At 51.2% G+C, this 24,594-nt stretch overlaps 3 protein-coding genes across 6 annotated transcripts; all 3 read right to left on the bottom strand.

Moving 5' to 3' along the window:
- Positions 1-182: 182 nt before the first annotated feature.
- mvp (major vault protein) lies at positions 183-6,499 on the bottom strand. Of its 2 annotated transcripts, XM_088357720.1 has the most exons (17): positions 6,332-6,499; positions 5,063-5,254; positions 4,804-4,999; positions 3,991-4,111; positions 3,729-3,860; positions 3,541-3,635; positions 3,239-3,475; positions 2,951-3,076; positions 2,806-2,859; positions 2,347-2,559; positions 1,710-2,152; positions 1,503-1,647; positions 1,225-1,436; positions 1,017-1,133; positions 820-946; positions 561-749; positions 183-473 (listed from the first exon to the last, which is right to left on the bottom strand). In XM_088357720.1, the coding sequence occupies exons 2-17, from the start codon at positions 5,227-5,229 to the stop codon at positions 354-356; spliced, it is 2,694 nt and encodes an 897-aa protein (XP_088213846.1). In that variant the 5' UTR covers positions 5,230-5,254; positions 6,332-6,499; the 3' UTR covers positions 183-353. The 2 variants fall into 2 exon arrangements, with proteins under 2 accessions (XP_088213846.1, XP_088213847.1); XM_088357721.1 differs by lacking the exon at positions 2,806-2,859.
- Positions 6,500-6,706: 207 nt separating this feature from the next.
- On the bottom strand, positions 6,707-18,802 carry caskin2b (CASK interacting protein 2b). 3 transcript variants are annotated; one of them, XM_088357717.1, is made up of 21 exons: positions 18,515-18,802; positions 17,352-17,526; positions 14,579-14,630; positions 13,525-13,622; positions 13,299-13,444; positions 13,123-13,218; positions 12,900-13,030; positions 12,628-12,736; positions 12,288-12,396; positions 12,040-12,134; positions 11,743-11,860; positions 11,274-11,405; positions 10,912-11,072; positions 10,788-10,851; positions 10,575-10,678; positions 10,381-10,491; positions 10,208-10,309; positions 9,992-10,130; positions 8,289-9,917; positions 7,810-8,089; positions 6,707-7,709 (listed from the first exon to the last, which is right to left on the bottom strand). In XM_088357717.1, the coding sequence occupies exons 2-21, from the start codon at positions 17,443-17,445 to the stop codon at positions 7,613-7,615; spliced, it is 3,867 nt and encodes a 1,288-aa protein (XP_088213843.1). In that variant the 5' UTR covers positions 17,446-17,526; positions 18,515-18,802; the 3' UTR covers positions 6,707-7,612. The 3 variants fall into 3 exon arrangements, with proteins under 3 accessions (XP_088213843.1, XP_088213844.1, XP_088213845.1); XM_088357718.1 differs by having other exon boundaries at positions 6,707-7,706; XM_088357719.1 differs by lacking the exon at positions 11,274-11,405.
- A 711-nt stretch (positions 18,803-19,513) lies between these two features.
- LOC148383889 (interferon alpha-G-like) lies at positions 19,514-24,545 on the bottom strand. The gene is made up of 6 exons (XM_088357857.1): positions 22,404-24,545; positions 20,433-20,625; positions 20,280-20,360; positions 20,026-20,187; positions 19,871-19,948; positions 19,514-19,688 (listed from the first exon to the last, which is right to left on the bottom strand). Exons 2-6 carry the CDS (start codon positions 20,589-20,591, stop codon positions 19,593-19,595), a joined length of 576 nt encoding a protein of 191 aa, XP_088213983.1. The 5' UTR covers positions 20,592-20,625; positions 22,404-24,545; the 3' UTR covers positions 19,514-19,592.
- Between the last annotated feature and the right edge of the window lie 49 nt (positions 24,546-24,594).

The raw sequence follows: 24,594 nt of genomic DNA, 5'->3' as shown, positions 1-24,594 counted from the left end.
GCTGATTTGAATAGAAAGCACCAACTCATGACCTCTGAACTGTGAGGCGAGTATGCTAACTCGGCAACCCTTCCAACACACCTGACTCAAATGATCAGCTCATCAGCAAGCATGATAATCCTGAGGAAGGGAGAAAAAACTTTAGAAATATATTTTACAAAATCAAATAAAACGCAGGAGGATTTATTTTGCATAGGATTTATTTCCTTTAAAAAGACAGACATGTGCAAGCAGTGCCTATACACGTGCAGATGGCCTTCTCCTTCGTCTCCTTCGGTATATGTGAGCAATTTTTGTTTAGCGATGATATGATTTTGCTCTGGTGCGTTTCCACTTCTCTGGTCACTGTAGCATCATTGCGCAGCTGACGGCAGCGCCCCCAGCAGGCCGTTGGCGGTGGTGAAGAGGTTGATGGGGGAGGAGCCGTCCGTGATCAGCGTGGACTTGAGGCCAAGCGCCTGCAGCATTTTCACCTAGGCAAGAGACGAGCGGTGAGGTCATGTGACAGATGGCTGAGCAAGATAACCATTCATGATTTGACAACGCCTCATCGGCCGTACCTGCAGCTCGGGTCCGGCGCGCGCCAGCTCGGCGATAGTGTCGCTGCCCAGGCTGGTGACGAGCTGGCGGAAGTGCTCGCTCTGGATGTTCGTCAGCTTTTCCTGCTTCTCCACTTCCAGCAGGTCCATCTGCTTCTTGTAGCCCAGCTCCTGCTGGCGAGCCTTGGCCAGCCGCTCAAGCTCCGCCTCCTGCAAAGCACAAGTGATTCTGAGCGGGAAGCTCACGTTCTGAGCCCGTGACATGTTGGCGGCGACGTACGGCCGCGATGCGCTGAGCCTCGGCCTTCAGCTTAGCCTCGTGGACGGCCGCCTCGCCCTGGATGCGGGCCGCCTCGGCTCGGGACTGGGCTTCGGCCTTGGCGGCACCGGTGCTCTCCACGGCGGCGCTGAGACACAATGCAGACAGATGAATATGAGGACGCGGACGGGCGGCCGTGAAGGCTGCGAGTAAGTCACCTGAGGGCCTCCAGCTCCAGGAGCTCCTTCCTGGCCCGCTCGGCCTCCGCCTGGTCAGTAATCCTCTGCCGCTCCAGCTTCCCGCGAGCTTCCTGCTCAAGACGCTCAGCTTCGTGCCTGCGGGTGTTGCCGACCAGAATTAAGTTGTTAAGAAGGCAGAAGGTCCACTGAACAGGTTGACATTCTTAAACCGGGTGATTTTGGTCACCTGGCGGCAGCCTCTTGCGAGTTGGTGGTGATCTCGATGGCTAGTTGGACGCTTTTCTGCAGGGCGTCGCGCGTGCGCTGGTCGACGGGTTCCACCGATTGGATGTCGACGCTGCTGATGACTAGTCGGTTCTGGTGGAAGCGGAGACTGGGCCGCACAGCCAGCTTCTCGTCGAAGCCGAACACGGCCGAGTAGATGATGCGGTTGGAGTTCTGCCGAGGGAATAAGAGGTGTAAAAATGTTGTATTGGTGTTAGAGACAGAAAGGAGTCAGCAAACCTTGTGGAAGTCGTCAAACTGCACGGAGGCGACAGCGCCTCGAACCCGTGACGCGATGGCCTTGCAGGCGTCACCCACAAAGTCTGGCACCGAGAAGAGGGTGGCGGCCTCCGCGGCGTCCACAGGCGGCTTCACGTCAAAGTGCCTGAGGGGACGACGGCGGGACGTTACACACGCTCACGCACACCCTTCTTGCGGCACACACACCAGTTGTAGGAGAGCTGCAGCTGCAGCCTGGCGTGGTCGGCGGTCTCGATGGTGATGATGTCGGTGAAGAAGTCGGGTCCGAGCAGGAGGCAGATGGCTTTAATGACGTTGCCGCGTTTGGGCCTGTCGCCGGACAGCGACAGGACGGTGAACTGCTCGTCAGGGCCCAGCATGACTCGCTCGGGCCCGAAGACCACGCGGGCCTTCTTGGCCCGGTAGTCATAAACCTGGACAGCGGCGTTGTGTGGGACCCGGAAAGAGACCACCAGGGTCTTGTCCCGCTTTTTGCCCCCCAGATCCTCAGTCAGGTTCCTCCTGTTGGAGCGGTCGGCCAGAGGGTCTCGGGGGGACGCCAGTAAGTCCTCCACGTTGGCAGGGAGTTCCTTAGACCACAGCTCCTCATCCTGGGTCAGCATGTAAGTCTGGCCGATCACGGCGCGCACCTAACACGCAATGAGGCATGAGCCAAACTATATGCTATGCACCTTTTCAAAATCTTGACATTTATTCCGAATGATTTTGCGCACCCCGAGCGATTATTGCCAGACGGATATAAAATCTCTCAACTAATTACTGATTATCACAATCGTGATCAATTCACTTGATAAATCGATGAATGAATTCGTTGGGTTGTTACCTTTCCGGTCTTGATGTCCCTGACATAGATTCCCTCATGCTCATCCAGCGGGATGGCCTGGCGCTTAAGTACCACCTCCACCTGGGAGGGGGGCACGTACTCGATGGGGCCTCGCAGCATCCAGCGGTCGCCGGGGCGTCGGACCACGGCGCCGTGACGGCGACGCTTGCTTCGCTCGACTTCTTCCTCTTCGTCGGACTCCGCCTCCTCGCGCTGGCAGAGAGAACGGGGCAGGAGGGCGGAGACCAGGGTTAGCGAGCTCGTGCGTGGGGAAGGGGGACGGGGCGAGGAGGAAAAGGGGGAGCGCTGGAGAAGCGGGATGGAAAATGGTGAGGAGGAGAATCATGTGACATGCGGGAGGGAGGGGGGGACAAGGGGGTGTGATGGGGAGGTACACCTCAGACAGGAAATCACCCACATGTTGCTCTTAGATAATTATTTTGTTTTCCCACAAAATACCTCAGCAGAATGTTTACGCTTTTGCCTTTGAGGCAAAACAATCGAGATGGGGTCCTACAAACACAACATGGCCACTTTGAGCATTGGACAAGGTGGCAGATGGGCCCGGAGCAACAGCGGGCCCTCCAGCAGGGTGCGGGCTCACCTCCTGGGTGTCGGTGAAGGCCTCAATGGCGCGCAGGACGAGGCCCTCCTCTTCAGACAAGACGAACACGTCCTGAATTCCTTGCTCCAGATGCTCACCTGGCTGCAGGAAGAAGGAGCGCTCCCCCTGGTGGACAACATGGAAAAGCAAGTGCTTTCAAAATTCTCAAATTGCACAAATGAAATTATAGATAGAGTAGCTCACACAACAGACGTATAAAGTTGAATTAAAAAGAAAAATGTCTTTTGGATTTTCAGTTCTCTCAGAATATGCAAAAATGAGACTCACCTTGACCACCCTCTTCTGGCCCAGCTGAGGTTTCCTGTCGGGTCCGACTGGGTCCAAAATGACGCAATACTGGCGCGAGCTGAGCGTAGTAACGTTGACCACGCCCACCACTTCCTCCGCCACCGACGGCACATGAGCTTCGCGGTCCTCCAGGGTCACCAGCCACTCTTCTCCCGTGCGTCGGTCGTGACCTCCCGCGTCGCGGAAAGGTCGAAGTGCGCGCACGTGTAGCGCTTTCTGAGGGGGCGTAGGTCACACCGTCAGCTTCAAGTTTGAACTCGACAAGCGCAGGAAAAGCGCACCTTGTCCGTCAGGATGAAGGCGTTGACGATGTCGATGACCTCCTCGTGGGCGCCCGGCAGGTACGCGCCCACCTTGCTCACCAGCCACTCCTCACCTGAACGTAAGACGGGTGCCAGGTCAGGCTTGGAAGTTTCCAGCCACCACAAACAAACAGGAAGTGAGATAAAAGAAAGGAGGCGTGTCCCACCCGTAACCCGGAGCACTCCCCCGCGGTCAACGCCCTCTTTGCGCGCTCGCAGTCTTATGGCCTGGTTCTCGCCGATCACCGTGGCTTTGATGGTCTCCAGGACAACCACCTCCTTCCTCGGGATGTACGTGCCTGACAAGGAAGACAAAGAAAACAACCATTTTTTTCCCGACCCCGATTTGAACTTCAACAATTATGTCTGCGTTTTGTTTGGCGAGCTCCTCAGTCTTGAGTCTGTGGGGGGTTTCCCAAAAGCGCTCACCGGGTCCCTCAAAGAGCCACTCGTCTCCCGCCACGCGCTTTTCTCCGCCGTCCAGGAAGTCGAGCAGCGCCTGCAGACGGAGCGCCGTGTTGGGGTAAACCACCTGCAGGGGGGTTACGTCCTGAAGAAGAAAAAAAAAAAAAAGCAAACAAATCAGGTAGCTTTGGATTTGATAATGTTAGAAAAATGTATATATATGTTATCATTCGTTCTCTAATCAATGCTTTACCGCAATATTACTGCAATACATGCTTGCTGTTTGGCCTTGTGATTTTTATGTTGTGCAACAGAAGAGAATGGGTGGGTCAGGCAAGATGCAGCTACGCAACTGACAACTCAGTAAAAAGAGAACATCTACCGAGACACTTCCCAGAAACAACACTGCTGTCTCACACTCTCAGATGGAACGGCAAGCGAACATCACGTTACCTGTTTTGATCACAGAGACAAAGAGAGATGCTGATCGCTTAAATTGTTTTGCCGATATTGCCATATAAGTATGTAACACCTTGTGTTTTATTTTTGCTTACGAGACAAAGCCCACATGCTTTCCCCCCTCCCTTATGTCTCACATTGTGGGTAGGACAAATCCTAATAAAAAGAGCAGGAGTGCATACAGATATTTAGTGTAGTGAGATTGTTATAAGCTATCTGTACTGCACTCCTCGCGAGCATTTGAATTAATATTCTTGTCTCATTGTGTTTTCTGTTTGCTGATTCTTTTCTCTTTACTTTATAGTACATATGTCAGTAAAATAAACCTGACAGACAATTTCACATAGAAGCATTTGACCAATTGGACATCCAACTCACCTGCTGGATCTCCTCGCCAGGGTGAAGCGGGAAGGGATCCCTGGTGAGGCGGATGTCCAGGTCAGCGTGCCTGAGCTTAGCCTGGCCGGAGGCATCGAACAGAACGCGGCCGTTGTCGTCGCACGCCACCGGGTTGAGCACCACGCAGTAGTGGCGCGGGGGCACCATGATCATGCGCACGGGCGCGAACAGAACCCTACAAGAGTCACATGGCGTGAGCAAAACTGAGGGATGTCGGCACACGGGCATGCCCTCTCACCTTTCATTGTCCTGGCGGTAGTACGTTTGCGGGCCAATCTCGACACGGGCAATGTTGGTGTTCTGGTCCAGCACGTGGATATAGTGGTGAGGCGGGATCCGGATGATGGACGCGTCCACCTGGACGTCCGGCTCGCATGGGCGATTTGCGGACTTCTTGGACATCATGACAATAACAGCCCGCACTCAGAACCTGAACGAGACGGGCAAAGGGCCTGAGTATGCCATCAGTCATGAGGACCCTGGAAAGTTGCTAGGCAATTCTGTTATGCAATCAGTCGTGATGTCATGTGTCCTGAGACCATACACGCGGTTTCAGAAAGTTTTCGGTCAAGACATTGACCAGGCTGGCTCTGTATTCATTAGAAATGGCTTTGGTGTATGTCTTGGGCGTAAACAGGAATGTGGCGAGGTTAGTGCACACAGATACACAGGTCAACTGTGGTGAAGATGAAGGAGTGGCCCAATGACTTTGGCACTTGAACTTTCAACAGACACACCCCTCCACCGCCAGATAAACAATAATGTACAAGAAAAGGAAATCAGATGACTAAAGTTCATTCTAAATATATCAAACGTGACGACCACTCATCAAGTTCAGACGAGAGACAAACACAAATCAAACCGATCAAATCAATTAATCAATAACGTCTAAGAGGCAGTAAAGGGGCGGAGCCTAACATTACCTGACAAACAGAAACCAATAACAGGGCGACCGCTGCCTCACAAGCTGCACTGAATTAAGTCAGACAAAAACATTCCTCCTGCTGCAAACCACTCCGATTAACAGTGACCTTACAAGTATTCACGTGACGTCTGAATTCACTTCAACTTTTCCAACATGACAAGCTTTACCACCCGTTCACGCACAAACCTGATCAGCGTGTTTGTGCCATCTTCCGGGTTGGTAACTTAACGAAAGGATTCAATTCATTTAATTTATTATGATTTCACAGATAGGACCCAGGAAGCGGAAGTATCACTGATATAAAAAGTCGATTTAGAATCCGGTTGACAGATCAATTAGACCGACTGGAAAAGTCCGAGTCATACCATGACGTCAGCGACAACATTGGCCAACCCCATCCAGGCTAAAAATCAAAGACAAACTCTACATAAAGTTGACTTTTTGCTCGTCAAACTTCAGCTAAATTACACTTTCGCATCAATTTCCCTCTGTTACCATGTTAATATTTTAGCACGTCGAGGGTAAACAAGCAGGCCGAACAAAGTTGAAATATCGTCATTTGTAACCTCTGAGGTTCCTCACCTGTTTCTTTTTTGGAGTCCGAGTGGGACAAAGACGCACGATGGAGGCACGACGGGGAAGAGTGCCACGATGATTTTTTTTGGACGCCTCTGGTGGGCGTAGCTGCGGTTTTACCATACCGGAAGCAAGCAGGCTGGCGCTCATGTGACTTCCCACACACGTATTTTATTTTCCTGACATTTGAAGCCATGTAGGTCCTACATTGTTGGACAAATCAATCACGACGTACTTTGGGTTTGAGGGCACACCGTGACGTCATCTGGTCTTCCGTGGTAAAGTTCCACGGCTGAGCATACTTTAAGTGCACTAAAGTCAGCTGTGAGATGCGACCAGAATGAGGAAAAACACTATAGAAAGAAGACGACGACACATAGATCAGTAGAAATAATTGTCAATATCTTTTCTTTTAATTCATTTGACGTATCAAAAGGACAAACGTGCGAGTATTACATATTGCACACGTGCATGAGCAGGACGCCTGAGGTCACATGATCAAAAGTGGCACGCAGAAAGACATCCAGACATTTTAGAAACATGTTAATAATCTGTACAGACTTTGGTTGAATAGATTTCTGTAGGAAATAAAGCTTAAATACAACAATAAAATCTACATATGTGCTTCCCTTTTAAAACTGGCAGCATCTTAACTCTTTCCCTACAGGACTCAAACAACAAGCATGTTTAGAAGAAACATTAGTTGAGGGTAAAAAGACATCATCCACACCAACGTGAGTCCGCAAAAATGCTAACGACCAGCTAACAGGCTTAGCCATGCTAATTGACACTTTGTAGAGAGTGGGGACAAGCATGCGATAACAAACGAGGACCACTGGTGGCGAGGAAAGAGTTAAGACGACGCCTGAGGAAAGAACGCAAGTTTGACGACATCCAACGGCTGCGATTCTTAACCAAACCATTTGCGTCGTTTCTCGGCTTCCTTCGGAAGGAAGAAAAAGTTTGAAATGTCTGGACGGGAGGAGGAAATCTTTCCCTGTTTGTTGTCATTTCTTCCAGTGTTTTTGTCGACAAGTTTCTTGCATCATTTTGCCACCAGGAAGGGACCGAATGGACGGCTTTGAGGTTTTGTGTCCTACGAGCTGTCCTGGCTTTTACTCTAATAAATACTTTTCATTTTTATCATAGAAGTGAGGTCCCACTTTAGGTACGGAATGAAGAGTTGCTGTCAAGTTCCTGTCAGCACTTCACAATAAAAGCGTGTTGATTAAGTGCTGCTGTTTGTGGTCATGTCACTCGCTGCGCTTTTTCTCTTGACGGGCGCCTTCAGTCCAACATGGCGTCCAGCTGGTCGGCCAGGTCGTCAAACATATTCCCGATGTCGTCCAGGATGTTTCCTGCCGACTTGACCGTGTTGGCTCTGCTGGGAGCAAAACCCGACACACGTAAAAAAAGACGGTTAAACAAAACACACATTGGCTGGCTTGCAGTGTTGACAGGAGTATGAAAGTTCCTAGACTTACCCGTCACCCTGGTCCCGGTCCAGGATCAACTTCCTCTCAACGGCCTTGAGGGCCGCTGCAAGAGATGTGCTGGTCTCATCCAGTCGCTGCTGGGCCACCTCCGTCACGGCTGGACCTGCCGAAGTCTGGACTCTGGCGGCCGCTGGGGAGGAAGGGGCTGGGCAGAGAGGGGCCACCGACACCGGGGGGGGCCCGCGGGACGGAGACCATGGGGGTGACGCAGCACCGAAGGCCAGACTTTGGACCACACTTACACTCACCGCCGGAGACCCAAGTCCAGCTGTCCCAGAGAGAAAAGTGAAAAATCAGCTTGTTGTGTTTGCGCCACCAAATATTCAAAAAGGGTGACGTTATTTTCCATTTCCAGCAAGACGAAATAAACCCACACGTTGTTAGCAAGGAACAAAACTGTGAAAAATACTTTGTGGAACAGATCAACGGCCAGAGTGATTTGGGAAGCGTGCCACCAATCACGTTACCTTGTGCTGCCAGCAGGCTGTGCCGTACAGGTTTGGGGGCCACAAGTGGTTTGGGAGACGACAGAGGTTTGAGGGGGGCCCCCATGTCCATCCTTAAACAGACTTCCTCCGGGTTCCTCTCCTTGGCGTCAGCCTCGGCCTCAGGTTGGGTCCGGTCTTTGCACGGGGATCCTTCGTCTTTGTCTTTGGGTTTGTGTCGCCGCTTGACCGTGTCCGATTCTTTCAGGTTGAACTCGGGGACTTCAAGGCTCTTGGCAGCGGCGACCTTGTCGGGAGGCTCCAGCACGGCCTCGGCCCGAGGGGGTCCCGGGGCCCCCGCTTTGGGCCTCTGCTTGATGGTCAGGTTTCCCTCCTCGGCGAAGGGAATGCACTCACTGGAGCTGTTGTGAGGTGACCGCGAACCCTTGACGTCAGCTTCCTCCGTGTCCGACTTGTCTGGCTCGTGCGCGCTCTGTGCCCTCCTCCTCGCCCCTGGGGTCTCTTTGGATTCGTCAGCAGACGATGTCTGTGGATCGGGGTCACGTTTGGGATCTGAAGGGTTTTGTGTTTCTGCACTTGCTTCCAGGGAGGCCGCTATGGTCCTGACGCTTCCTGGGCTGTCAGTCACCACGCCGCCCGATGATGTCAATGCGGCGCCGTCGCTCACAACGCTGGCCACTGACACGGTTTTGCTGTCGGTCACCAGGCCGCTGCCGACCGTCGTTGACGCGGTGCTGCTGTCGCTCAGCTCGCCGCTCGTGGTGCTGCTCACTGAGCTCAGTCTCTTTGGAGGGGGCGGCGGGGGTCCTTTTTTCCGCGCTCGCACGGCAAAAGACTGACTGCGGCCTACGTTGGTGCTCCTCTCCAGACCGGACGGCATCCGAGCCGTCTGAGCGCGGCTGTGTTTGCGACTTAGGGTGGCGTATGAAGGCACGTTTCCAGAGGGAGGCGCCAGCTCGTCGTCATCCTCGTCAGGTTCTCCGTCCGATAGAGCGTAGCGGTTTAGACTGTGGGTCCGTTTCTTGGGAAGCGCCAGAGTCCGGCTGTGCTCCTGGGGTCCAGCAGACGCGTCTGGGCGGTGAGAGTGCAGGTAGTTGAAGCCCTTCAACGCCGGCGAGCCATGAGGGGACGAGCCGTGAGAGCGGGACACTTTGGGTTTGGCGGGGACGGCGGGGTACTTGAATACGGTGGCCGTTCCCAGGGGAACCAGCTTGTGGACGGGTCTCTGGTCCCGGCCCTCTGGGACGTTCCTGTCTCTGGCTGGGCTGCCGTCAAAGCTCTCCTGGGACCGGCCGTGGGCGGTGACAGAAGCGGGTTCTTGGAAATGTCCAGACCTTCGGGAACGGGTCTCAACGCCGTCCCGCCCTAGGGACGAGCCCACCGCATTTCCGACGTCCTCGCAATCGGCGTAGTAGCCAGACATGGCCGACTGCAGCTCGGCACTCAGCTCACTGTCCTGGAAGGTCATCATGGTCTTTGGGGTGCGGGGGGACGAGCACTCCCCGCCGGCGTCTGGCGGCTCGATGGCCACTACGTGCAGCGCTCCGGGAGCTTTGCGTCGCATCGTTCCCTGGCCGGATTCAGCCTGAACGATGGCTCGATGGATATCGCACAGCTTCTTCACCGCTAACATCAACTTCTTCTGGTGGCCTGCGGACCAAAGGCAAGCAGTCAAGACAGGAAAATTGATTGTCACCCATATTGCAGGGGGTTTGTGGTCTCACCCAGTTTTGTGATGCCGATCTCTTGCAGGTCTTCCCACGTCAGGTCTTTGACGATGCCGATGCTGTCGTAGCCGTTTTCCGAGAGTCTTTTCAGGTACTGCGGGAGGCCGATGGCAGCGAGCCACTCGCTGAGCTCTGACTGCAATGCAAGCGCACTCGAGTCACGCTCGGCACGATGCAGGAGGCTCTTGGGGCCTTTCCACCGTGTCTGCTCACCGGGATGTACTCTGGAAGCCACTCGGGAATGTTCAGCTTGTTGATCTCCATGGAGATTTTCTTGCGGTGTCCCGGTTTGGTCACGCCGATGGCTGTCAGATCCTGAAGGCCAATCGATGACGGTCATTAATTAGTTTGTAAGGAGTCAATGCAACAGGGAAGTGTTTCTTCACCTCAGGCGTCATCCTGCTGATGGTGGGGACATCGTAACCGGCACTAATGAAGTTCCCCGCATACTGCTCCAACTGGAAGTCGCTCAGCCACTCGAAGATGGCCTCGGCGTCCTCAACCGCGAGAAAGACATCACACAGCGCTTACGTCATCATCAATTTAATCGCCGTATTCATGATCGAGTACAATTCCTAACCTTGCCGTCCAGCAGCTGCTGAGGACGAAAAAACTGCTGCTGGGTGAAGGTCTGCTCCGCCGCTTGCTGCACTGTCACCGTCGGCCTACGGGGGGTGTCGGCACCTGCGTGCAAGACAACAAAAGTTGATAAAAGGGCAAAAGAAGAATGCAGAGAAGAAAGAGGAAGAGACGATGAAGAGAGAGTAAGAGAAAGAGGATGACGGTGGGGAACCTGCGTGGTGCTGAGGCTGCTTGCTCGAGTGCGAGGCTCCACAATCAACAACAGACGACGCCACCTGCCAAGGCAAAGCGCAATCGGAAAGCTGTCCCGCCGTTACGTTACGTGCGGCGTGTACCTTGTCATGGTGAGCGGCGGTGGCGGCGGTCCCATTGTGGGCGTTGCTTAGCGTGTTGTTATTGTTGAGCGTGTTGTTGTTGTTGCTTTCGGTGCTCTGGCCGCTGCCAGCGCTGCGTGTGCTGCCCACGCTCTCGCTGCTCCCCACGCTGCTGCGGTCTCCTGATAAGCGCACGACAAACACAGTTCCTCAAAACGCGTCATGAGACGGTGCGCTGTGGGAGGGGGGCACCGTTACGAGACTCCGGTCGTTAAGCTTCTCACGTATACGGACAAACATCAGGCAAAGTGTTTGTCGGGGAGTTGCTGTTTGCCGCGCACGTGTGAAGTCAGTCGGCGTGGTGAGACGTTACGTATGTGTACCTGCGGGTGGGGCGGGGGGGATGCACAAGGAGTAGGAGTCGTCAACGTGAGGGGTCGAGCTGAGGCCGGCGGCCAGGGCGGCTCTGGACCGGCGACGAACGGGTAGGGAGGCATGTCGGGAGAGGGTGCCCCCTACAGGGTGGGGGAGGCCAATCAAACGGCCGGTTAGAGCAGTGCTTCACAACTGCAACTCAGCCAAGGCACATTTTTGACACGAGAAAAAAAATTGAAACAATGTTTTCACTTCTTGGTGGTGGAGTTGACTGTATTGACTTTTTGATCCATTTTGTTTGGCTGTATGCTGTGCGATTTTTCCGATGTCAAATATGTGCCTTGGCTCAGTTGTATTTTGGGTTAACACTGCGTGAGAGGTCAAAGGTGAGGGGAAGCCCATGCAGGAAGCACGCGGAACGACTGGAATGATGTGCTTAGTTTGAAGCTAAATCACGTGATTTGCATCGGGCCTCACCGACACGCCGGCTGATGACCTCGACGATGGAGGGCGGGAAGAACCCCACGCGGTCCGTCCCCCGCTGGTTGTCGTGGATGTGACCTTTCCATCGCCCGTCGGCGTGCTGCTCCAGAACCTGCCGCCGGTGCTGTGTTAGTTTAGCACACCACCTTCTACTTCCACTTACGAGTTTACGTCATTGTTTGAATTAGATGAACTTCGGTTTGCGTCAAATTGACTTGGCCGGACAACAAATTGAGTCCGAGGACTGGGCTGAGCTTGTTGAAGGCTGCAAGAGCGGAACGGTCATCTCACCGTGATCACGTCTCCGGCGCGGATGTTGAGAGCGGTGGGATCGTGAAGGTTCCACAAATCCTTCAGCGCCCGCACCTGCAGGACCCCCGTCGCGTCTGCGGGGCCAACAGGTAGACAGTGACCTCACAGTGACCTCAGGGTGCCCTCACTTTGACCCCCAGTGCTCGCCAAGTCAGTTAACATTCAAACAAGGCTTACACGACGCACTTGTCATGACATGCAAGAACTACACACACAACTAAACACACCTCTGAGCAGTTGCTTGATGTCTCGACTGGCGTGTGAGGTTGTGAACTGGTTGACGATATCAAGTGCCGTCTGGTTGTATGTGTTTCTGATGTTCACGTCGACGCCGGCCTAGAAGCGCACGCACACACAGGCGTGCACACGGAGGCGTCACAAACTCACACATGCACAAAGAGTTGTGAGGAGCGTTTGAAGCATCAGCAAAGTGGGTCAGGCCGCCTGCAGCCCGACAACGCCTCTTGAAAATGACGAAGCGGCATGAGCGGCACGAGTGGCACGAGCGGCACGAGCGACACGAGCGGCCGTCACGGCGGCAGCAGGCAGGCAGGCCGGGGAACTCACATCGAGCAGCAGCCGCACCACCTCGGTCTTGCCGTAGAGGGCGGCCTCGTGCAGGGCGGTGCCTGACTTGGTGGTGGCGTTGATGTCGATGCCCGCCTTCAGCAGCAGCCTATGCATGCACACACACACACACACACACACACACAGAGTACACACTAAGCTTGTAGGCTTCAGACAGTCTGCATGTGCAAGGCAAATGGATAAATTAAATTAAGCTCGCCAGTCACTGTCATGTTGCTCAAGATGGAACCGGTGGTGAGTGGCACGCTCACCCAATGACGTCCTTGTGGCCGTTGCGAGCGGCGAGGTGCAGTGGCGTAGTGAAGGCCGAGTCGCTGGGCTCCTTGCGTTCGCCCTCCAAAAGCGCCGCCACCATGTTGCTACTCAAAAGCAGCTGGGCCACCTGACACCCACACCCAGAGCACTTATTATCGCACAACTATCCAGGTCCACAATTTAAACATCCTCATTGAGCGACCGTACACACACGCTGACCTTGACACGGCCGAACTCGCAGGCGAGGTCGAGCGGTGTCTTCTTGGCCTTGTTGACCAGGCACGGGTTGGACTGGTGCTGCAGGAGCATCTCAGACTGAAAGCAAAAGTCGGCTTTCTTTCACTCGGGGCACTTAGCGGAGGCGGGGGGTGGTAGCAGGATGCCGGCTGGCTCACCACGTGGTAATGTCCGTATTGCGCGGCCAGGTGCAGAGGGATGTGGCCATCCAGCGAGACGCCGTTGACGGACGCTCCCGAACGCAGCAGCAGCAGTACCGACTCCGACTTGCCCTGCCACGCCGCATAATGCAGCGGGCGCATTCCTGCAAACATGGCAGCAACGTTGTTACGGGTGGGAATCATAGAAAGGAACTGATGATGAAGCAGAGCCGTGCAGTCCTACCGTTGCTGTCCTTGACATCGACGACGGCCTGGGCCTCCAGCAGCGCTGCCAGAAGATCGCCGCTGCCTGTCAGGGCGGCGTGATGCAGTGCCGAGAAGCTGCTCGCCAAAAACAAACCAAGCAACATACGAGTTTTTCAAAACAAAAGCAGCCACCACACCTGACCCCAATTGCCTTATTTAATGGAATGCATTGAGAATTATTAATTCATCCCCAAAATATGATGTTGATATACACAATAAAAATGTCTCCTTTGTTCCTATTGTGAAATCCAAGCCCAGAAGCAGACACACCTTGACAAGATTCCAGGTGATTGTCATGGTCATGCATGCACACACACGTTACAATATTTTATTCATGGTGCGTTTGTAATGAATAGAGGTAATTATATAAATTAATAAGTCCTATAGTATGTGTGCGTCTGTGTGTGCGAGAATGCAGCGGAAGCAGGGACATGTGACCTGACAGGACCAAAGGCGCTGTTGCGTAACACCACCATTCAAGCGGCCACGACAACAAAGATGGCCACTGGCAAAAGGGCCACTAATGGGAAAACACACACACAGAGGCGCGCCCACACAAACAATCAATCATCTGTGAAAATCCCTCTTTGCGCATCATTGGGGGGATGGGGGGGGGAATCTTCGTCCCTGCCAGCAAACAATGCCTGACACACTTTCTTGAAAAGCCCCCCCCATCCCCTTCCAGGTGAATCATCATGTGTAAGTCATCTGTTTGCATGGAAGAGTGGAAGGGAAAGGGGAAACTGTCTAAGGTGGGGGGGGGTGTTGCCCTGTTGTCGTGGAGACCCTTGAGGAATGGGTCTCAGTCAACATGGCGACACAAGCAGCTGGCGAACACTTGTTGCCTTTTTTGTTGCAGCTAGAAAATCCCAATCGTACTTCTCGCCAATCACGAGCTACTGCTTGTTGCTAGGTGGACGAAACCCGGTTTGAAAGCTCAATCAGGTCTTGAGTGAAGAAATGGACAGACAAGTGTGCAAGCCTGTGTGTGTGTGTGGGGGGGGGGGGGGGGGGTGAGTGTTTGTGATTACCCATCTGCATCTTGGTAGTTGATGTTGAGTCGCTTTGTGGATCCTAAAAGTTCTGCAAGAACAAAAGGCAGAGAAACACCATCAGGAACTCAAACTGATCACAGGGGCGACCAGTCAGGAGGAATGTGGATCAATAGGAAAAAAATAAGAAAAGGAAAAATATAGCTTGCTGGCAGAATGCAGACACACACGACTGCGATTGCAGAGATGGTGCAGGGCTCCCTGCGGTAATGCGCTTGGTGTAGCTTTGATAACCATGACCTGCTTTTTCTAATGAACCCCGAAAACAGCAGCACACTCTTCCTCCTCATCATCATGATGATCAAAGATGGTTTGTGTGCCTCCATGTTTTTTTTTTCCCCTCCTCTTCTAATCGCTCCCATCCATCTTTTGGTTGAGCCTCTAAGCTCTGCCCTACCGAGAGCCTCGCAAAACTGGGATTGGTCAAAACGCTCTAAGTGTGCTTGCAATCATTGATCCCCCCCAAGTTAGTCTTGAAAATTTATTTTGAAGTATTTTGTGTATGGGGCAGGAGGCGAGCAGCTGTAGTCGCAGCTTTCAGCGTGTCACTTGCTCCTTCCTCCGCCTTCCTTCCTTCCTTCCTGCTGCTCACAAGAAAAAGTTGTGCCACAAGAATGCGGAGGACTAAAATTAGAGGCGCGCTTGGACCATCACGCTATCATTACGCGTCTACGCTGGCAAAACGCTTCCAATCCAAGTCTTTGACACCTTGGCGCTCTCACGCGTGTTGGACTTGTGGAGATAGGAAAACAAGTAGCGGGACACGGCTGACGTGTGGCCAAAGAAAAGCGTTGTCCACACTTTGGACCTCTCATGACAAACTTTTCTTTCGACTGGACGTGTCCCGCTCCTGACCCGGCCGGCGTGTCAGCCACCGCCTCTCGCAACCTCCACACTTGCTGCCCTGACGCTATTGTTCCCACCGACAGGAAGTCGCCAATCATGGAGCGCTTCCTGCTTTGGAGAACCTTCCTTTCTTCTGATGTTCCACAGAAGTCGTGTGGAGACACAACCTCTGTGGGAAGGAAGGAGAACTGCTCGCCACTCGGGCCGTCCCGCCACGCCACTCGAGAAGCTCGCAAACACACGCCAGTTTTGTGGAATGTCTCACTTGCATGCTGATGTTTGACCACACGGACGCGCGCACACACACACACGCACACACACACGTGAGCATGTGAGTTCCATGCCGTGTCCCAATTCCTGTCAAGTTGTCATCTTTCCTCATCAAACTCTTATCCCGCTACAGCAAAATTCCAAACCCCGCACAGACGATGAAAGGTGTCGCTCACATACCAGCACCATGACGTCATCACCTAGTCGCACACATGCAAACAAACACACACAAGCGTGCACACACACACACTTGCTGAGATGGACGAGGTCGTGCGAGCAGCGATGCGTACATGAAGAGCCTTGAAAGCAGCCCAGGACAAGACAAAGCGCGCGGGCGAAGGGCGACGTCACGGGCGAGCGCCCCAAGGCGAGGAGGAGACGAGCGACTCCTTCACATTTACTCAACGTCTTCATTAGGCCACCGCTTCTTCAACAAGTCCAGCACCAACCCCAACTCAAGTGCCTTTTGACACGAGGACGTGCAGGTGGGCAAATGGAGCGCACCTTGGCTCGAAAGCGCAACATGAGACGTCTTCAATGTTTCTCCAGAAGGTGCGCTTCATTTGCTCACCACACCGTCCGGGAATGACTATCATCTTGTTCATTTTGGTTTTGGGCGCAGGTTTTACACTCATACGGTAGCCCCAATCACGTCTCGAGCGGTCAACAGTAGGGAGCGGACCCAGCCAGCCCCCAAAGTCCCACCTGCCAGCGACGGAGTGGGATCTTTTGTTTGCGTTCTCAGCTAAGAAGGAAAGAATGTCAGCGAGAAACGAGTGGCGACATGTCGCCTCAGCGTGGCTCACAAGCTAACCAGCTAACGTGCTGACTTGAGCGTAGTAAACACCTGGAGGCGGGGCCAAACGTCCGACGAGTGGGCCAGCGTGCGTGGACCCGTTTGGAAGCTCGCTCACATTAAGATGACGACGTTGGCGAAATGAAATTGAAACGCTCTTCCGAGATGTCATCCCACTCTGCTTGAACACGTCGACTGGCGTGTTATCCAGAGAAACGATTGGACGGCAGATGATGCCAAAACAACCAAACAGTGACATCATCGCGCCAGTGGTCCCAACATGAAAACAAATGAGGACAATTAGGCTACTGGTTCATTTTGGGCTCATCTTGGAAGACTGGGTGCCAGAGCTATTTGATTACCTCATTTGCCAGCGTGTTGCAGCATATTTGTTTTCCAATTCCTTTTTTCTAGCTCGAGGGCTTACTTTGTGAGACAATAAAAACTTGATCGGCACATACCCCACCATTTATGTCAATTGCGGACCTGTCAAACATTGGAGACTCTTTAGATAAGTGAATAGACGAGATCTCCTGAAAACGGCAGGCAATAAATTAAGCTTGAAATGTTTCCCCAGCCCTGGCTTAGCGTGTGCAAATATTGTGAAGTTCAGGTGAAGGCGCGTCTGATAAAGTCAGCGCAGCACCCCCCAACCTCGTCCCCGACGCTAATTCCTTAATCCTGGCGAGGCACCATCTGCGAGCTGTGAGGGGGATTCCAACTCCCCTCGAACAACACACGCTGGCAACACACTTTGACTTTGGAATCCTTCAAGTATTCCCAAGTACTCCCAAAATGCTTCCACGCTTTCATGCTAACGAGGTGAAGGTTTCAACTTACTGCTCCTGCTGCTCTTCAGCTTGGCCAGAAGCTTGTGCGTGGACGGCAGGTCGCCGCTCTTCACCGCCTGCAGGAGGTCCTGCTCCTTCCCCATCCTGCTCACGTCACAGCGCTGCCGCCACTTCAGCGCCGCCGCCTCAGCACCGCATCACGACAAGACCCCACAGCTTCAGCGCTATAAGTGAATAAAAACAATTGTAAAAATAAAAAAGCCTGAACTATTTAAACACTGAAATGGAAATGCTTAATCGATAAAACGGATGACATCATCCGACACCATGACGTCATGTCATGAACGCACGATGTTGCATGTTGTTTTGTCGTTGGCAAGGTTTTCACAAATTCCGAATCTTGTGGCAGGTGTCAACTTCAAACTCCACCCACTGACAGCCTGGCAGCCAATTAGCTGACATCTCTGTGCTCCTGGTTCTGATGCTTCCAAAACTGCCTTCGTTGCCGATAATGAACTTTCCTTCAGCGGCGACAAAGTTTTGGTATCAACACACGCTTGTTTTGGGAAGCTTTGACGCCGCATTTCCCAGATGCGTGCGTTACGTAAGCGCCGAGATGAGCCGAGGCAAGCCAGGCCATCGTCCCCGTTGGCAGACGTCAACGTTGTCCCAGTTTTTGTCCCGCTTTCCGGCGCAGGAACCTCCAGACAGTCAGCAAACAAAACACATCAAGTGCTTTGCGCTGCAAGAAGGCGCTCGAGTCCTATAAGAAATGTTCCACTTGAAGCTTCTGCTGCTTCCACTACAACTCTATCTCACAAGCTTGACACAAGGCGCATTCTTCACCAGTGTCAACACTTCCAAGAGGAATTCGGCACCCTCCAAGCACTTTTGCTTTCCTCGTTCTCACACGCACGCACGCGCACGCACACACACACAGACACACACACATGTATATACATCGTTTTATTTACATGATTCCGTCAGGCCCAAAGACTTGCATTTATGTTTGACGTGATTGTGCCAAGCAGCGTAAGCGGACTTGAATGGACGGAGGAAAGGGAGGGATATGATGGGGGGGGTGGGGGGGTCGTCCGAAGCGGACATGTCAGGGTGGGCACGTTAACATTTCGGAGATAGCTGATGGCCCAACTGTTTTGAAATGTTACCGTCGCTTATTTCCAAGGGAGTGCAAGGAAAAGTTGTCCGTACCTTTTCCGCCGCCGTGGGTTGGTTCAAGCCTCCCACGAGCGAGACGACATTCCCGACGGGGATTCTCGTCAAAGTGTCGATTGTTCGCCGTCCCTTTTGCGCCAAACGCCGCTTAATGTTCACCTTTCACTCCACTACCGAACTCACGACGAATTCTAGCTTGTTTGGGAACTTTTCCTCCGCCTCTGCGCCACTTGTTCGGTTTCTCCTTCTTGCTGGCAGAGCGTTCTCTCTCCCTCTCTCTCGCTCCACCGCCGCCGCCACTCGAGACAGGCGTCAAGCTGTAGAGATGTCAGACACCACATCCGGTCAGGACTTTGACACCGGAAATTGACACTTCAGCGTAAACGCCACCGCATATTTCGTGTCAAGGAAAAAAAAAACTTTCCAGTGCTTGAAATGGTCCAAATCATAACTCACAGCATTCTCACGTTGCATCAGTTTTAGATACCGGGTTGATAGTCACAAAAATAGGGATTCTTATCGAAATTGATTGCAAAATCATCATCCACCTTGGTTATATATAAAAAATAAAAAATAAATGTTCATGATTATAATGGGAGACCAATTCTTGCTTGCCTAGTTCACCAAGTGGTCATGATAATTACGTCACATTAATATTTTTGTATTTTTTGTCACACGCACACGCGGGTATCGAAGTCATGGTGCCTGCACCCAAGACAGACAGGCGAGTGTCATGAGCAACCTCGATACCTTGTTTTTTCTTTCTTTCCCCCCCCCCCCCCTCTCCGTCAGTGCGGGATTCGAACTCACGATGATGGCACACAAGACAGGCGCGTGCACCCCTACAGCGATCCATTAGTAAAGCTGTCAATTGCGTTGCAGTGACGTCATGTCAAACAGGTTAGTAAAGGGGCGCCCTCTACTGTTTATCCACATTATTATTTTGGCGTTCCGAAAGTCCAATCAGACGCCGACTCAATAGGTGCGTGCGTGTGGAGATACAACACAAATTATGAAACAAATCAAAAGACAAAGTTGAGCAAGAGAGGATTTTAATGCAAACGTGTATAAAATAAATATATAAATAAGTGGTGTGATTCTATTGCGGTGCCTGTCACCAGCTGAAGCAGCTGTGGTGGCGTCGCAGGGCAGTCTTTAGAGCCCAGAGCACGTCCCGCCGCAGCATTGACCAACCACAGGTGGCGCTGTCCTAGGTGGGCAGAGAGAGCCAGTGAGACACGCCCCCACTGCTGTGATTTTGCAATTAAAGCAAGCAACAGAACAAATTCATCTCGGATCTCAAGTCACCACTGAACATGCAAGAGGTTAGGTGTCTTGGCTCAGAAAAGGCCAGGGAAACATGGCTGAAAGTTAGGCCTTTCCGAAAGTTACCTGCTGCTGAAGAAGAGTGCTCACGTTGCCAAAGTAGGCCGTGAAGCCGAGGTCAGGAGTCGCGGCGGTGGCGGGCAGCTGCAATCAACAAGAAGCCCGTTAATAAATAGGCGGAGTCAGCAGCTGCGAGGTGACGGCAGGGCGGAGTTACTCACACAGCCATCCTTATGCAGTAGGCGGTTTTGAAGGTTCTGAAAGTCATCCAGTTTGCGTTGGTCCCACGCCAGTCCTCCTTCTCCCAGAGGTACGTCATAGTCCTCAAAAACCTGCTCCGCCACCTGCAGCGAGTGGTGAAGTGCCCGTAACGCCTGGTGACACTGCGAACCCAAAATCGCACGGCAGCACCTTTATCACAACATGACTTCTTTTGGGTCATTTGGATGTGTTGTAGGTTTGCGCTTGAGCTCACCTGAGTGCTGTTGGCGATGGCAGCGCGAGGGAAGGTGGCATTGATATTGTACGGCAGGCAGTGGACAGGAAACAGCGCCCCCTATAGGACAGAAACAGCAAGCTGGTCCCAATAGCTCAAAAGGACGCCCAAGGTTGCAAGGTGGGCACCTACTAGGTCTCGGAGCAGGTTCTGGGCTTCCATGACTACGTGTCCTGGGGTTTTGCAAGCTGGCACAGCCGCCGTCATCACGTTGACGCTGCACAGCTGTAGGATCAGGACCACCAGGGCGACAATCGAGGTCCATATGGTCCTGGTGCTCCAGACAGTCATGATGGTTCAGATGGTTCCAGCCGGTGGAGGTGCGCTGTGGAAATCGGCATACTGAGCATATATCCGCATGGGTCACCAGTTACAGCAGTCGGTTCTGGTACGGATCCAAACCTCAAGATGGTCTGGGTCAGGACCAGGATCGAGATGTGTACGTTGCGCCAGGTGACTAAGTGTTGGATGGTCGGCCTGACCAAGGGCCTCATAATTTATGAGTTGGAGCTCCTTGTTTCAACGAAGCTAGCTCCAGAGAATTAATTTAACTCCCTTCCTTTCTTATCTCACTAGCTATGAGCAGAGTTCTCTGTTTAGTTCAAAGGAACTTCTTTCTCTTCTAATCAACTCTGTAACTTTTATCTATGGATCGTTGTTGATCGAGACCGTTTGTCTCTAAGTGTTACAGAAAAGACATATCTGTTGAAGTAGTTACATATAAATTGTTAGGGTTTTTCAGATTATCCTCATCGTATGATTATGTTGGAATGCAACCGGTAATAAATAAGATAGCTGTCCCATCCTACACAAGGTGGTAAAACACCCCCTGATATGTTTTGACTAGAGCACAAGAGCTTCCTATTCAGCCTACTCTTCCCCCCACTCTGTTTCTCTTAATAAATATGTCCTTGCAGTTGGGAGAGTTTAGAACTCCATTCGAACATCGCTGTACGCACAGCGACGAATGGACTCTCCACCTGCAGGTGTCTAAAAGGACTTATTTGTCTCCCGTGTGGTTCTTGCAAAATAAGTTGGAGTGAGCGAATCTCCAACATAAGTTATCCCATATTTACGCAATATTAGTATTGTGTGAAAAGTCTAGTTGCATTGTTCCACAGGAAAATGGCACTCAACACGCTTCGAGAGATCTAATCAAGGACGAGTCAGCCAACCGGCTGAGGAGTAACAGGACAAACTGCTGGAGTTACGAATCGTCCAAGGCCTTGCACCACATAATATTCGTTAGCTAATCAGCTAGTTTTTAGTGTAGCAACGCTTTTGTAACCAGGGCAACCAAAACATTAAAAAGAGGAGAATTAGTGACGACTGTAACTGAGCCTTCTCCGTAATTCTCCTCGCGAGTAAAACGAATACTGCTTTTAGCCCGCACTAACGATGACGCATTCCACTTTCCCCGTAAGAGCGACCAATGTAGGAGGGGACCTGGCAGTGAACCCTGAGGAACACCCGACATCGTCCTTTCACAGTCGCCTCCTCTCACTAATTTTCCGCTTCGACGTCATCGGAAGCGACGCTGCATTTCGGGAGGAAAACTCGCGAGCGATTACGCTTTTCGACAATTGCGGTTCTTAACGGAAAATATTTGCTCTCCTCACACGGCCGCTCCCCGTCTTCATCTTTGGTAAGCCTGCTAAAGTTTCACAATTAATGCAACACGACTCACTACGAAAACGCGCACACTCATAAGGAAACATGGATTCGATTCGTCAAATGATATTTTAATAACGCAAACGTTTAATCAGAATGTTGGCATACAGTGTCATAAAAACAATGATAAAAATAATAATTCTGATTATGGCTTGATTTGTTATACAACATTTGTTGTAATTGTAATTATGTGAATTATTATTATTATTTGTACTTTTATTATTAGTAGTGTTATCATAGCTTATATTTGTCCTTTCTGAACCTGAAATGTCTCTTGTTTTGAAATTCTTTGGTAGAATTTTTAACGATGTAACGCAAAGTGACTTATTTTGGGGATGAAATTCGCCCCGGACGTCAATCAAGCTTCCTCGCCCAAAGGTTAACGTACAAGTCAGTCGTCATTTCACAATCATCCCATGACATACGACTTACCGTTGGTCTTGCAGGTTCTGGAGATCTCGAAGGTCTCAAAGGTCCTGGAGTTGTCGGTTGTGTCAAGAGCATGTGTGCACATGCGTCTTTTAAGGGGTGCTCCATCTGCTTCTGAGCACAATTCTTAGAAAGTTGGAAATTTCCACCTTGATTTTCATTTACACTTTTGAATTCCATCTTGTTGAGGAAACACTGAATCGCATGCAACACCCAAGCCACCATCAGCATCATCATCATCATCATCATCATCAAGGGAGAAAGCTGCATATGAAACCAATGACAAAAGTTGTGGTGTGATTTGATGAGTAGCGGTCACGGAAGTCGCTGGACGTGAAATGAGTTTCTAAGGAAACGTTGCTGAGTTGGACTATGCGAGAAAGCATTCAAAAACTCGATAAAAGCCTTTGCGTGCTTTCCAGCGGACGCCTGATGTCACCGCGCGCACACGCTCACATGTACCGCTTTTCACTTTTGACATGTTTACTGCGAAGACCTCAAAAGGAAGTCGACATTTAGACGGAAGAGAAACAGCGCACACACGCAAGGACGCACAGATGCTGTAAACAGACAGACATTTCAACGACTGTGAGCTGTTAGTGCTAAATGGCTGAGGAGTTTTCTTCTGTTCTGATGGCCAAGCTTTGACCTGCACTTCACTTCCTGTCCAGCCCGTCTACCATCTCAGCCACTTCCTGTCTGATGACAGACCACCATCAACTAATACAGCACGTGTGCATGCTTTAGCACACAATCAATTGTTATAACGTCACAGCTGCCCCCTCCATGCCTGCGGGGGCTGTTAGCTTTTAGGGTTACTGTGGAAAATAGGTTGGTGTTAGCTAGAAAATCAATATGCTCATATTTCATTAATTAAAGTGCACAACCATACATTTACATACACACAATCATTGATTAAAATGTACAAGTATATATATTCTAATTTAGAAGTCACTTTACTTGTATAGCGTCTCTTATTGGAAATTTTTGGGGAATGTGTTTGAATAACATTCGTAGACGATACATATGGCTCTAAATGATGGTTTATAATTGTAACTACCGCCTGATGTTTTCTTGAACTGCTTGATGTTTGTTTATTTGAGTTTTTTGTACGATTAACAATGAATGATGTGCGGCATTTAGAAGTTGGAGAGAGAAAATAAGTTTGTGTAGAATATAAGAAAGTGAACTTGGGCATGGAATATGATAAGGATAGCAAGAACATTAGTTGAATAAAAACACATGATAGTCTGCAAGAACTGGTACAAAATGATACAATTTTCCAACATTACAATGACCTCCGGATGACCCACCCAAAGACCTCGCCTTCTTTTTCTCATCAGCATGTGGACAAGAAGTCATTATGTTTACATACTCGTCATATGTTCCCCGCCTTTTATGTATCATACATGTGCCACGTATATTTGATACACGGGTAGTACATAGAGCCTGAGACAAAAGCAGGCACTTAAATAGGAAGGAAGGACAGAAGGTAGGGGAAGGAAGTAAAGGAAAATGTGCTTTCGGGAGTTTGCAAACATATTTTATAAGGTTGTGTTAAACTTATAATCATATTCATATCTAGTATTGGAGTGCTCGTGTGGATTGGTGGGGGCCGAGGAATGTGCAGGCAAACTGCATGAACTTGTTTTCTTCGAAGTGTTGTGGAATAGGCCCGGATAGGGAGTACCGGAGGAGACCATCTCAAGGTCGGTGAGGAACGAGAACAACAGCACGTCTATGAGACCGGCCTTTGAGGGGAAAACCCAACCGTCTGACCTCAGCGACACCTGGACCGGGGAGGAGATGGCCATCGACCAATCATCTCACAATATTTTGCATGCTTTAATATTCATATTGTGTTTCTTTAAAACTGGGCAACCCGGAAGAATGTGTCGTCTTTTGGTGGTCACAAAAACGCACGAGCTTTAGTGTGAGGGACCCGGGACCCAGGCCTGTATTAGTGCGCTTTGTCAGGAATAAATAATTGGTAAATTTGGTCTAATTGATCTACTGGTCTTCTCTTTGACAGAACGAACTCGCAAAATTGTTAGGTGCGCCAGTGTGTGGATTAGGACATAGCAATTTATGTGTTAAGTGTTGATCGCAATTTGGAGTCAGATCAATAACTAGAATCCGTAACCTAACAAAGGAAAGAACTAAACAATTTTGGAGCATTTGGTATATTATTTTA

Source organism: Syngnathus floridae, chromosome 17 (assembly GCF_059516105.1).
Source record: "Syngnathus floridae isolate MCC-2025c chromosome 17, RoL_Sflo_1.0, whole genome shotgun sequence".
Classification (NCBI taxonomy): Eukaryota; Metazoa; Chordata; class Actinopteri; order Syngnathiformes; family Syngnathidae; genus Syngnathus; species Syngnathus floridae.
The sequence above is the reverse complement of the archived record's forward strand: the minus strand, read 5'-3'. Positions and strand labels throughout refer to the sequence as shown.